Source organism: Hyaena hyaena, unplaced genomic scaffold, assembly GCF_003009895.1.
Source record: "Hyaena hyaena isolate Hyena2069 unplaced genomic scaffold, ASM300989v1 scaffold_807, whole genome shotgun sequence".
Taxonomy (NCBI): domain Eukaryota; kingdom Metazoa; phylum Chordata; class Mammalia; order Carnivora; family Hyaenidae; genus Hyaena; species Hyaena hyaena.
Window position 1 is genome coordinate 41216 of NW_024081441.1, and position 15268 is coordinate 56483.

The 15268-nt window shown below is 36.2% G+C and overlaps 1 protein-coding gene across 1 annotated transcript in view; it reads right to left on the reverse strand.

Annotated features, from left to right (window-relative positions):
• Positions 1-1434: 1434 nt before the first annotated feature.
• The window catches only part of LOC120221761 (doublecortin domain-containing protein 1-like), a 73906-nt gene continuing 60072 nt past the window's right edge, over positions 1435-15268 (reverse strand). Inside the window, exons 10-12 of the mRNA XM_039219321.1 lie at positions 12632-12692; positions 2003-2131; positions 1435-1596 (exon numbers count right to left, since the gene is read on the reverse strand). Coding sequence (XP_039075252.1) covers positions 1435-1596; positions 2003-2131; positions 12632-12692 — 352 coding nt within the window. The remainder of the gene's footprint in view (positions 1597-2002; positions 2132-12631; positions 12693-15268) is intronic.

Below are 15268 nucleotides of genomic sequence, written 5' to 3' on the forward strand. Positions count from 1 at the left end.
GTTTTGTAGGATGCCAGAGAGTTGAGAGTCTTCCTTTTTCTTTTTTTTAATTTTTAATGTTTTATTTATTTCTGAGAGAGACAGACAGACAGCATGAGCAGGGGAGGGTCATAGAGAGAGGGAGACACAGAATCTGAAACAGGCTCCAGGCTCTGAGCTGGGTGTCGGCACAGAGCCCGACTTGGGGCTCGAACCCACGATCCATGAGATCATGACCTGAGCTGAAGTCGGACATGTAACCAGCTGAGCCACCCAGGAGCCCTGAGTTGAGATTCTTATATGTGATTAAAAAGCAAGAAGCAGGAATAAAAACTAGAACCTAAGTTTTCCTACAGGTCCAGGATATCCCCAGACTACAATACAGAAAGGTCCTAAATTTGTTCTTTTATTTATCTGTGAACTATCTTACTCAAAACAACAAAACCAATATGAGGTTTAAATAACAAAGTGATAAGAAATTGAAAAGTCACTTTTGTTATCAGGAAAAAATGTTCCCCTCCTGTTAAAATCTGAGGCAGGAATATATAATTTAAGAATATAAGGTAGATTTTCATTGAAATAAAAGTCATATTGCACCCTTTAAACTTATACAATGTTATATGTCAACACTGTCTCACTCAACAAAGCTGGAATTTTTTTTAAAAAGAAATGAAAAGCTGTCACTTTTTTCTTTCTTCATGCAATTGACATTTCTATCTACAGTTAGAATACTCAAACTTGGGAATTATGTTGAACTTTAGTGAGAACAGTAAGAATTATATTTCTCCTTTAATAGTACTTCAGTCAATAGTTAATTTCCAACAATTATTATATTGAAATTGCAATTTATAACATTATTTTGTTATAACCCAACACAAATCAACAATAGCTCTACTACTACTACTACTAAAGATAAACTTGAGTTTTTCAATTAAATAAAGAGGATTAAGTAAATAGTTCTATTGTCTAACCAAGGGTGATTTTCAATTGGTTAGCAAAATCATTGGTTAGTTTTATTCTATAGAAATTATGTCAATTTGTTAAACTATCTCTGCTTATGACTATTGTGCACTTATCCTCAGATCTAAATATAATAATCTCTCATGAAACACAAAGAGGATTGTCTGTGGGTATGATGTTCTTGAGGACCTCTTCGTATTTTCACAACTGGATATATACTCAGGATCATTTTAATTATGTTATTTCAGAGTCTTTTAGGGAGATTTCAGGACAAAAACCCTTCCTCAGTATTTTTATAAACAATACCATACATCAAACTTTAATGAAATACACATAAATGTCACCTCTCTTCATCAAATGTGACCTGAAAATACTGTGCTTGAAAGCCAAGGGGCTTTTGAGATACTTCAATAATCTTCAAGAAATCAATCTTACAAGAAACTGAAGGAAAACATCGAATGTCATTGAGCAATAAAGCTGTGTTCTGTCAGTGCCCTACCTCTGAGCAGAAGCCTTAGGATGTTTCTCTTCCAGTTTCCTCACCAGTGCCACTGTCAGCTGCCTTGTCTCCCCAAGAGAACCTTCTGGCATTACATGGCTGTCTGAAGACTCTGGCAGTTGCTTCAGACCAGGGATGCTGGCACTTTTTTCCAGAACCTAATAAATGAAATATAAGAATAATATAGCTAATTTTCATTGAGTGGAAATATCTAAACTATGTATTCCCCAAATTTAACATTATACTTTTTGGGGTTCCTCCAATCTGCCTCATTCAGCACAGAAACCATTTGTACGTGGCCAGAAGAAAAGGCAGCAGTCCTAATGAAAGCTGCTGGGTCATCCACTATTTAATAAAATAATTTTATATAAGTATATACGAATGTTTATGTAAACATAAATGTGCATATAGATATTTATATTATGTGTATGATTTTAAACAATCAGCATAATTAACATGCGAACTTGCGCTTGCTTGTCTCCCGAAAACAACTTGAACGTTTTCTCTTTTCAAAATACATTTTAGAGATCTATTTCTGTCTTGCCTCTGGCTCACTCCACTGACCTCTTCTGCTAAGCTGCTACCATGATGAGCTGTAGCCCCGGCAACATGGTGAATGTGATACTCTGTCTGGGTCACATCCACTTGTACATTTAGTTCCTCCAGGTAGGTCAGAACAAACTGGGGATAAGCCTGTAGGAAAGGAAAAAAAAATAGTACTAGCCTTGTAAGTAACAGCCAATAATCTATATAACTGGAATTATGGGAGGATAAATTAGATTAAGAGTAAAACGTTCTGACTAATAGACTGTACTTTATTATCTATTTCAGATCAAATAATCAAGCCAAATAACTTTAAGATTTCTAATTAGATGTTTAATCTGAGCAAGTTTAACTAGATTGCTAATCTTCACTCTCAGATAGACAATAATATGAAAATATTAAAGCCATCATATATAATAATAATATCTAACATATATTGAGTTATTTCTACATAAGATATGCAATTGCTGTATCATCTGGGAGTATTCTTCTGCTCTGGAAGACAAGAAAACAAATGGGATGGATGAAATTCATTAACTTCATTAAGCATAGATAAGTAAGTTAGTAACCTAAGAAGTATCAGATAGGAAGTAAGTAGAGCGTAAGTCTATGAACATAGATAGAAAGGGGTAGAAGGCAAAATGGCTTTTAATAGTCATGATTTGCTAAATAACAAATGAAGCGACAAATACTTATGAGACACTAAGTATAAATGAAGCACATGAGACACACAATAATTGAAAGATATTTAATTGGCCACCTATTGAATTTCCAGCCAAATAACATTCACAGCTGCCATTAGGCTAACGGGAGGATAGCGATTGGCCGAGTGTACTTGCCAACAAGCGCTCTAATGGCGCAAATGTGTGTCATTTTTTAGACACCTTTAGAGTGTTGGGCCTCTTCATTCAAATTTTCACTCTGGTCCTTGTAACCACATCATCAGCAAAGAAGGGTGATGCAATAGAGAGAGAGATGTCTACTTTGCAGAAATTCAGTTATTAGGATCCTTCAACCCACTTACACCTTAAGTATGTTTACCTAGCCTATCTCTCTTCCCATACATTTTGCTTTGTATTTTAAATTGATTTAATAGGGGCGCCTGAGTGGCTCAGTCAGTTAAGCATCCAACTCTTGGTTTTGGCTCAGGTCATGATTTCACGGTTTGTGAGATCTGGCTCCGTGTTGGGCTCTGTGCTGATGGCACCGAGCCTGTTTGGGATTCTCTGTCTCCTATCTCTGACCTCCACTGCTCATGCTCTTTCTCTCTCTCAAAAATAAATAAGTATTTAAAAAAACAATTTGATATAATAAACTGTGATCTGAGCATTTTATTTGGTCTGTGGACCTTTCTGTTCAATGAGATCTTTGATAGTTTATCTAGGACCATACTTGGAGGCTACTGTTGAATCAAAGTAATTTCCACATGACAATATATTTACATTTTAATCTTCTCAATAGCCCTTTGAAATACGTACTATTATTTTGCCCATTTTAAAGATGAGGAAACAGTCACAGAGAGGCTAAGCCACTTGCTCAGTGTCATCCAGCTTGTTTACTAGCCCATAAACCTAGAAATATTGCCTCAAGTATGATATAAACTTCTTTTTTAAAGTGTACCACCTCATGCCAGTCAGAGTGGCTAAAATAAGCAAATCAGAGAACTCTAGATGCTGGCGAGGATGTGGAGAAATGGGCACCCTACTACACTGTTGGTGGGGATGTAAACTGGTACAGCCCCTCTGGAAAACAGTGTGGAGGTTCCTCAAAAAGTTAACAATAGAACTCCCCTATGACCCAGCAATAGCACTGCTAGGAATTTACCCAAGGTTATAGAGGAGTGCTGATGCATAGGAGCACATGTACCCTAATGTTCATAGCAGCACACTCAACAATAGCTAAAACATGGAAAGAGCCTAAGTGTCCATCAACGGACAATGGATCAAAAAGACGTGGTTTATCTATATGATGGAATACTACATGGCGATGAGAAAGAATGAAAGCTGGCCATGTGAAGCAACGTGGATGGACCTTGAGGGTGTTATGCTGAGCAAAATAAGTCAGGCAGAGAAGGACAAATACCATATGTTTGCACGTATAGGATTAGGAGGATCTTAACGGAGGACCAAGGAGGAGAAGAAGGGGGGAAATAGTGGGGGAGAGGGAGAGAGGCAAACCATGAAAGACTCTTGAATACTGACAAACTGAGGACTGATGGGTGTTGGGGGAAAGGGGGTAGATGGGCATGGAGGAGGGCACTTGTGGGGATGAGCACTGGGTGTTATATGGAAACCAATTTGACAATAAACTATTTATAAAAAAAACACAATAAACTATTTTAACACAGAAAAAAAAATAAAGCGTGAACTAAAGTTCTAACAGAAAATATGAAGAGGTGTTCAGGGGATTTTTAAAGGGCACTAAAGTCCTTATATTGTTCCGGAAAAAGGGATATTGAACAACCTTAAATTTTTTTTTAGAACATCTGTAACTAAATGTGCATGTTAAAAATGTAAGGGGAATCCATAATCTTAAATACATATTATTAAGTGAAAGAAGTTAACCAGAAAAAACTACATATTGTATGATTCCAACAACATGACATTCTGAAAAAGGCAAAACTGTGGACATAGTGGGAAAAAAAATCAGCATTTGCCAGGGGTTAGGAGGGAGGGAAGGATAAATGGGCAGAGCAAAGAGAATTTTTAGGGCAGTGAAATAATTCTGCATGATAATATCTATAATGGTGGATGAATGTCATTATACATTTATCCAAACCCATAGGATGCACAACGGTATGAGTGGACCTTAATGTAAACTATGGATTTTGGGTCATAATGTGTCAATGTAGATTCATCAACTGTGACAAATCATCACCACTCTATGGGGGATGTTGATAGTGGGGGAGGTTGTACATGTGTGGGGAATTGGCATATATGAGAACTCTTTGTACTTTCCATTCAATTTTGCTGTGAACTTAAAGCTGCTCCAAAAAATAAGTTCTCTTAAAAATATTTAAGAGACTCCACCAAATTACAAGTGACAAAAGAAAAATAGATAAATTATACTACATCAAAACTTAGCAGTTTGTGCTACATTGTCATCAAAAATGAAAAGACAACCTACAGCATGGGAGAAAATATTTGCAAATCATAAATCTGGTAAGGGGTATGCATACAGAATATATAAAGAACTCTTACAGCTCAGTAAAAAAGATAAATAACCAAAATATTAGCAAAGGATCTGAGTAGAGGTTAATTGTCCAAAGAAGATATGCAAATGGCCAACAAACGCATGCAAGTGATATGGCTCTGATTCTGAGAGTTTTAAATCCCTTATATTCTGATAGTAGTTTTAGGTCTTGTGTCCTCTAATAGAGGTAAAAATACTTCATCTAAGTTTACTTTCGAGGTATATTTCCCTCTTTTTGGAAGAAGGCATACCTGGAATGTGGGAAACTTCAATATATATCAGTGATGGATGAGGCAGTGCCCAAAAGGTAGAGCCACGATGTGTCTGAATATTCTGCTAGGCATAGCAGAAGCAAAGACCAACCAAAAAAAGAAAAAAAAAATGTCATGTGCTTTGCTTCCTGGAGTTGACAGTCCAGCAAAGGTGGCAGATATACCCAAGTAACACAGACAAGTTCTATGTCTCATCCTCCTACCATGCATTTGGAGAGACTTACAAATTGTTCTGGCATTTTCCCTTTGGAATCATTCTAAACAATTTCCACCCCAGTAATGTCTATTCTAACATTTTGATACTATAATTGTTTAATATTCCTCTACTCCAAGACCAGGTTATCTTGATCTCCAACCAGGCACCTACCAGGTCAATATTCAGACCACCAGCATAAACAACTCCCTCCTTCTACTGGACTTCTACTCTTCTCTTCTAGGGAGTTGACAGCCTAATCTTTTGACCTTCTAGTGAATCTGCACATCACTCTAAATTGATGTCTAATGTCAACCCTCACTATTTTCCCAAGTCTTTCTTCTGTTTGGGCTTTATTACATTCTTATCATTCTAATCCACTTTTTCCACCAGAAGATAGATTCCAATAATTTGTATAGTAATAATGTATTCAGTAATATATCTTTGATCACATCATTCCCACTTTAAAAACTTTAACTAGCATTCCCAGTACATACTGATTAACAGTACCTTACTATTCTGGCTTCAAATTCCAGCTGGGCTATTTACTAACTTTGTGACCCTAAGTTTTACTTCCTTGAGGGAGAAATTTTCTACTGAAAACCAAGTAAGACTCTGCTCAGAATTTCGCACGGATGAAAATCCCCCTCAGGATTCAGTGACAACTCTCTGGTTGCTAAAAAAGATCTCATCCACTTGTGAGATTTTTTTTTTTAACCTAACAGGGCTGGGGAATCCTCTTCATCACTCCAAGGTGTTCATTCTATGTACATTAGAACATCTACATACTTGACCTGACTTGAGGCTCCATAGGAATATTTATTTCTTCATGAAAAGTACAGCAAGTGAGTCTACAGAATCTCACCTGAATGTTTTAAACTCTAGATACTCTTATCTCCTCTTGGTCAGTGCATGATCAGGCGTATTTTTAAAAAGTGCTTCCTGACTATAAATGTTTTTCATAGAAAATTTAGAAAATACAGAAAAACTTAAAGAAAATAATTATTCATCCTCCTACCACCTGTTTTATGTATAAACTTCCAGTTTTGTTTCTAAATGCACACATAATCTTTGATCCAATATAAATAAATGTTCTCTTAACTGATATTTCTTGAGATTAGCATTTTTCTCTGTCATCATAAATTACATTATTTGTAATACCAATATATAGTATCCATAATAAGAACATTCCATAATATATTTATGCAATCTCACTGTTGAGTACTTTACCTGTTTTCATTTTTCACTATTATAAACAAAGCTCTAATAAATACCCTTAAAGATACATTGTGGTACATACTACTGATTAATTCCTTGGGGTAAGTTGTTGTAAGTGGAATTTCCGTGTCAAAAGGATGGTTTATTTTTACAGATTTTGATAAATATTGCTAAACTGACCCTCACAAATATCCCAGTCTCCTAGATAGCACCCAGTGTTCCCTGCCTCCTAGAGTTCATACCCCTGTGTGGTCCCTTCCACATTATAGCAGGACTGGTATATGAGACCCAATGAAGATATCAGAGGTGTTGTTACATCACTTCTGAGTTTAGGTTAAGAGACACTACAGCTTCCATTTTGTTCTCTTGTTCTCTCTTGCTCTCTGTGATCACTAGCTGAGGTTAAGGGCAGCACTTTGGAGAAGCCCAGATACCAAAGAACTGATATCTGTTGTCTATAGAGTAGGTACACTTTGAAGCAGATCCTCCAGCCTAGTCAAGTCTCAGACAACTGCAGGCCCTGTTGACACCTTGACCACAGTTTCATGAAAGACTTTAAGTTAGAACTATCCAGCTAATCCACTCCCAGGTTCCTGGACCACAGAAACCAAGATAATAAATACTTGTTGTTTTAAGTTACTGAGTTTGAAGGTAATTTGTTATACAACAATAGATAACTAATACAAACAAAATACCAAAAAAACTCCCACAAGTATAAATACAAAAAAAAGGGAAATGTGCCTACTTGTCTTCTCACATTTTCATCAACATTGGATATTCCTAGTTCTAACATCTACTGCTATTTAATAGGGATAAAATATTGTCTCATTGTTTTACATTGCTTTAATTTCTAGTGAGGCTGAACTTTTTTATTTGGTTTGGCTCTTCTAATTTTTCTTTTGTCATGTATTTCCTTTTCCTATTCTTTACCTATATTTCTATTGAAGTGTTCCTCCTCTTCTGTTTTATCAGGCTTATTATATATTAGGAATACTACCCTATCTCTGACATTTATATTGAAAAGATTTTTCTTGTTTGTCATATTTCCCTATTTATTCTTCCTTATGCTATTTTAGGTTAGGAGTTTTTCGATTCTTATATAGTCAAAGCCATCAGTCTTTTCCTTTATGGATTCTGTCTTTGTTTGTAGTTTCATGGAGAGGTCTACTCACTGCTAGTCTGGGTTCGATGTTTTAATCCAGGCTTTCTTTTAGACATTTATGATTACATGTTTAAGTTTAAATCTTTAATTTAGCTCAAACTGGTAGACTGTATAAAGGAAGTAATCCAACTTTATCTTTTCACAAATGAATAGAAGAATAGATAACGTTAAAAACAAATCAAATAAAAGGAACAAAACTCATCCAAGTAAAAACAATATAAAAATGCAATATTATATTTAAATTTGTTCATTATTATTATCATTACTAGTTACAAATTATCAATTAGCTAGAATCAATATGCCAGAATCTATTGATATGCCAGAATCTGGGCCAAATACTCAAAATGTTAGCATTAATATCTCCATTTTGCAGACAAATAATGTGAAGCTTGCAAAAGGCTAAATGACTTGTATAAAGCCACACAACTAATAAGTGGTGGAACCAAAATTAGTTGTTAATATCCTAAAGTAATTTTGTCTTCTTTTTTAAATAAATGGAATGAGCTCCATTTATGATCCAGCCACAAATAATTATCAAATTATTCTCCGTTTTAGCCTTAACTAGATGGATATAATTTTGGATGTGACTAAATTTAGATCTAATCAAAATTTCTAAGCCTCTAAAAGAATCAAATTCCTCATTAATAGTTTTGCTCTCTGAATTGTAATAAAAAAAATCAGCAATTGTGTTTGGGAATGGAACATTAAAATTTTTAGAATCAAAATCCTCTTAAAAATAATCGTGTTTGAAACACATAAGTATGAATTATTTACTAGCTACCAATGTACTGTTGAGAATAATTAGAAAATGATAAATTACAAGAAAGGGAGAGGAAATAAAAATAAGAGCAGAGAAAAACTGGATGTTTAGGTACCTGAATTTGGAAAGAAAAGAAGAAAATACACATAAGCCATGATCCTGCACTTCTGTGTCTGTTGATGAGAAGGTCAATACTTATATAGGATAGAATTATGTTCTTTGGATACTAGGAGTCAGCTCTGCTTAGGTATATCTCAGAATAAAGTCCTCATGTGAGGGTACAGGCCAAAGAGCCAGAGAGATATTTTAGTTCAGTCTCAAAATTCTACTTTTTATTTTTATGAAGATGAATAAGTTTTGGTCTTTCTGTGACTCCCTCTCCACTAACATAGAGCTTTACTCCGACTCAGGAATACGGTGGAGACAGAAACAGGACAAGGGGATAGCTAGGGTGAATCTCAGCATGAAGTTAGATAAAGGTTATTTTTAAAATGCTTTGACAGTTGATGCCTACGTCAAATTCTCTGCTTAGGAACAGAGCTAAAAGTATATAGGCCTAGTTGAGTTAGTGAATAGGTTGGAGTTTTAACTAGTGTGCCATCAAATAACTATGAGGAAATGCTATTATCTTAATTTTCAAATTTAAATTGTATCAAACTCTCTAAATTTCTAAAATGGTTCAGGTCAGGAAATAAAGGCTCAAACATGTAATTCTAGAACACTAGAGAAATAAAGCTATTATTTTTTTTTATCAGTCAGGGTCCAATAAGGAGATATAAACTACATTGTGATTTGAACAGGAAAAGTTTATTATAAACAATTGGTAACAGGGGCTTAGAGAGTGAGATAATTGGCTAATAAGAGTTTAAGAGAACACTAAAGAATATATGAATACCAGATATAGGGAGCGGCCAGTACTGCTAGGCTTGAGATAGAATGTCCAAGGAAGAGGACTGGCCCATGACTAAGATCCAAACCACATAGAAAAGAGCACAGCCATGGCTCACTAGATGTTGAATAAGTCCCTGAGTAAGTTCACCACAGATTTCACCATATATCTGCCTTTGGAGCTCCAGGGGAAGCCGTCCACAGGGAGGAAGCTAGCTGGTGACACTCCACTATAGAGCCACCCATGAGGAACATGCTCAAGGAAACCATTCACAAGAAGGTACCCCACTGGCAGTAGTCTGCTGTAAAGCTGCCTGAGGCAGATGCCTGGCAATAAATGGTAGATCTGGAACTGAGAGGGAATACATTGATAACCAGCATGCTCTGTGTTATAAGTTGAATTGTGCCTCCCGCCAAAGTACATTGAAGTCCTAACCCTTGGTAACTGTTAATGTTACCTTATTTAGAAATAAGGTCTCTGCAGATGTAATCAGATTAATATTACAGCTTTTGGATGGGCCCTAAGCCAAAATGAGTAGTGTCCTTAGAAGAGAAAAATTTGGACACAGACACACACATGGAGGAGAAAGGCATGTGAAGATTCAGATGCAGAGGGAGATAGCCATGTGAAGATGGAGGCAGAGATTGGAGTTATGCTACCACAGTCAAGGAACGTTCAGGACTGCCAGTATATGGAATGGGCCAGGAAGAATCTTCCCCAAGAAGATCCAGGTGGAGCATAGTGCTGCTGGCACCTTGATTTTAGATTTCTAGCCTCCAGAAGTGGAAAGAATACATTTCTGTTGCTTAAGCCACCCAGTTTATGGTACTTTGTTACAGCAGCCCTAAAAAATTAACACACTGAGTATGTCCAGTTTCATTGATCTAAGCAATTTAGCCTTTCTGAAATCATACTGGTGGCATCCTAAGGCAAACACTAACAAATACCATGCATTTAATCTAATTTTTGCCTTCCTTAAATATTGATGATTGACTAACATTCCATTTAGGCTTGGAATCATAGACAAGGGAGAAAATCTTGGGAACTCAAAACCAATATTTTCATTTTATTAAAGCAAATTTTTATATGCATATAGTATATCTACAGAAGAGTACATAAATCATAAAGTATACAATTCAACCCATTTTTACATTGTGAATACCTGTTTAATTTATCACCCAGGTCAAGAAAGGGAACAACACAGCACACTTGAAAATTTGTTGTTTTGCTTGGCATTAAGGTTTAAATAACTGCAATCACTCAGCATGCATTCTCTTGCAACTGGCTTCTTTGTAAACCATTATATTTGTGATATTCATATACATTGTTACAGGTAATTATAGTTTGTTTATAGGCATTGTTATCCTCCAGAGTCAGAAAACTGAGGCCCATGATCCAAATCTAACTGACCACCTGTTTCTGTAAATAAAGTTTTCTTGAAACACAGCCACACCATTTATTTACATCTGTCTATGGCTGCCTTCATGCTACAAAGGCAGGGTTGAGAAGTTGGAACAGGGATTGTATGGCTCACAAAGCCCCAAATATTTACTATCTGGTCCTTTATAGAAGTTTTCCAACTCTGCTATACAGTAATCCATTGAATATATATATCACAATTTATTTATCCACTTATTCAAATGCTAAGGAGCATTTCCATAATCTCCATGCTGAGACTACTACAATTAGCACTGCTATTAACATTTTAGTAAATATCTTTTTCTTAAGATATGTAGTTATTTCTTTTTAGCATTAAACTAGTATGGGAATTACTAGGTTGTACAGACATGTTCAACTTTAGTAGCTGTGCCAGTTTTCCAAAGTGCCAATCTCCTCATTTTAATGAATAAGAAAACTGATGTGGACATAAAAAGATACCTGCACTCCCATGTTTACTACAACATTTGCCACAATAGCCAAGATATGGAAACAACCTGAGTGCCAATGGATGAATGGATAAAGATGTGATATATACAATGGAATATTTATCAGCCACATGAGAGAAGGAAATCCTGCCATTTGCTATGATGGAGCTTGAGGGCATTATGTTAAGTGAGATTAGTCAAAGACAAACACTGCATGATATCACTTATATGTGGACTCTAAAAAAGCTGAACTCATAGAAGCAGAGAAAGGAATGGTGGAGAGAGGATGAGGGAAGTGAGATGATATTTATCAGTGCAAATTTGCAACTATTAAACCAATAAGTTCTGGAGACCTAATGCATAGTACAGTGATTATAGTCAACAATAACTTATTACATATTTGAAAGGTTTTAAAAGAATTAACCTTAATCTCCACAAAAAAAGGCATGATAATTATGTGATGTAATAGAGGTGTTAGTGAATGCTATAATAATCATTTTGCAATATGTAAAATAATAAATCAACATGTGCAGACTTATGCAATGTCATATGTCAATTACACCTCAATAAAAAATAATAAATTAAATTAAATCTAAAAATAATAGAGGGGGCAGCTGGGGGACTCAGTCAGTTAAATGTCCAATTTTGGCTCAGGGTTTGAGCCCTGCATTGGGCTCTGTGCTGAGAGCTCAGAGCCTGGACCCTACTTCGAATTCTCTGTCTCCCTCTCTCTCTGCCTCTCCCCTGAGAGCTCTCTCTCTCTCGCTCTCTATCTCTCTCTGTCAAAAATAAATAAACATCTTTTTAAAGTTTTAAAAATAATGGGAAGAAATAAAAAACTGGCGCCATGGAATGCTGGATTGTATCAGAGTGATGGATTGGAAAGAATTTCTGGTTTTGGAAAAACTATATTTTAAAGTCAAACAAAACCTCACAGAAAGTACTGAGTTAAGTTCAGTTCTAAACTTCTGGGCACAGGGAAATATTTGTGGAAGGAAAAAAAAAAGCATTTCTTGCTCTCAATAATAGGCAGTGCATTTATAAGAATCTGGGAACAGAAAATTTTAAGAATAAAAACCGTGGCTTACAAAGTCCTTACCTTAGAATAAATGCAGCTGTCAGTTCCAAACACCCACTTCTGAGAATTATCTCCTTTATGTCTGTAATGAAAATGTAATTTAGAGACTGACAGCTTTTCTCCACACTGAAACATTTTGTAGGTTTCAAATGAAAGGATCATTTTCCACCTCCTGGCAGGAAGAGGGCTGCCCATACGCAACCAAGTCTCTACTATCATCATTCTACTATCATTGTACCATTTCATTCTATCATCCCTCCTACCTCAGCAACTGAAACCTTCCTTCCCTAAGACAACCAATTTCTTTGGTACCCAAAGTAGTTGTGGTGGTGGTAGTGGTGTGTGTATTACCCATGGCAAGAGTGATTAAGAGTTTTAGAAAGTAAATAGAATCAAAAAATATTATAGAAATTTCTGTTTCCGAAAGAGATCCTCTCTCCATAAGACAGAAAAAAGAGTAAGTATAAGTAACTATAAGTAAGTAAGTATAAGGATTAAGAGGATGGGATGGACATCAGGGAACTACAAATCAAAACCACACTGAGATACCACATCACGCCAGTCAGAGTGGCTAAAATGAACAAATCAGGAGACTATAGATGCTGGCGAGGATGTAGAGAAACAGGCACTCTCCTACACTGTTGGTGGGAATGTAAACTGGTGCAGCCCCTCTGGAAAACAATGTGGAGATTCCTCAAAAAATTAACAATAGAACTCCCCTATGACCCAGCAATAGCACTGCTAGAAAGTTACCCAAGGGATACAGGAGTGCTGATGCATAGGAGCACATGTACCCCAATGTTCATAGCACTCTCAACAATACCCAAAACATGGAAAGAGCCTAAGTGTCCATCAACTGACGAATGGATCAAGATGTGATTTATCTACACCATGGAATACTACATGGCAATGAGAAAGAATGAAATCTGGCCATGTGTAGCAACATGGATGGAACTTGAAGGATGTTATGCTGAGCGAAATAAGTCAGGCAGAGAAGGACAGATACCATATGTTTGCACATTATAGGTGGATTAGGAGGAACTTAATGCAGGACCATGGGGGGGAAGAAGGGGAAAAATAGTTGGGGAGAGGGAGGGAAGCAAACTATGAAAGACTCTTAAATGCTGAGAACAAACTGATGGCTGATGGGGCTGGGGGGGAAGGGGGGTGATAGGCATAGAGGGGGGCACTTGTGGGGATGAGTGCTGGGTATTATATGGAAACCAACTTGACAATAAATTATTAAAACAAAAAAACAAAAAAAAAAGGAGAAGAAGAAAAAAAATAGGATGGGATAGAAAAGGATACCATGGAAAATTAGGACTATCAGGCACCTGTTTCTGAAATGACCAGATAATTTTATTAAGGAATATCAGATTTTTTAAACTAAATATGACAAAAAAAAACCCCTAAAATGTGATAAAGCTAATCAGGCCTATATTAACTAATCATGTATTCATTAATATTTAGAAACCTTACAAAGGTAGGACAAATGAATTAAATTAAGTGTAATGGGATGTTAAACAAGACTTTTCCTACTGCCTCAGAGTTTTGACAGCAACATCAATGATTAGGAATAAGAGGTGTCAGGTAATGCTCTATTCTAAAGCAAGGTGCTTTATGATCTGGGCAGAATATGCCAAGGAAGCAATACAAAACTGGCTCACTGTGCATTAATTTTTTACTCGCATCCAATTTATATTAGGAAATGTGAAGATTTCTTGGGCATTATGAGATAGATGCTTGATAATAATGTACATTTCCAAGCCCCTATCCTCAAATTTTGATTATAAAGGTCTGGACCTCCAATCTGCAAAATCTATATTAACAGGTATTGCAAGTGATTCCAATCATAAAAACTCTACAGAATTTGGATGTGTGTGGTCTATAGACCAGACTTTTAAAAACACTGAACTAAAAGAGTTGAGAGCAGTAGGGAAAGGAAAGACCACATCCTTATAAAAGGAGAACTGAATTGATGATTGAATCAATGGGGTTGGGATTAGAAAGAAAGGGAAGGACAAGTCTCAGGTGTCAAATTTGGGTAAACTAGAAGAGAACATGACACTATTAAAAGAAAGTGCAGTTAGAATGGAGAAGATAGGAGCAGAAATGTGAGAAAATATGAAGAATTCTAATACTCAGATAAAATCTTTTTATGCAATATCTTTCAAGGTCTAACTGATTCCTTTTTTTTTTTTCCTAAATGCCATTGATCCCTAGAGTAGTTTTTTTTAATTTTTATTTATTTATTTATTTATTTATTTTACAAATAGTTTATTGTCAAATTAGTTTCCACATAACACCCAGTGCTCATCCCCACAAGTGTCCTCCTCCATGCCCATCCCCCCTCCCCCCCACATCCATCAGTCCTCAGTTTTTGTCAGCATTCAAGAGTCTCTCATGGTTTGCCTCTCTCCCTTTCCCCCACCATTTCCGCCCTTCTTCTCCACCTTGTTCCTCCATCAAGTTCCTCCTAATCCTCCTATAAGTGCAAACACATGATATTTGTCCTTCTCTGCCTGACTGATTTCGCTCAGCATAACGCCCTCAAGGTCCATCCATGTTGCTACACGTGGCCAGATTTCATTGTTTCTCATTGCCATGTAGTATTCCATGGTATAGATAAACCACATCTTCTTGATCCATTCATCTGTT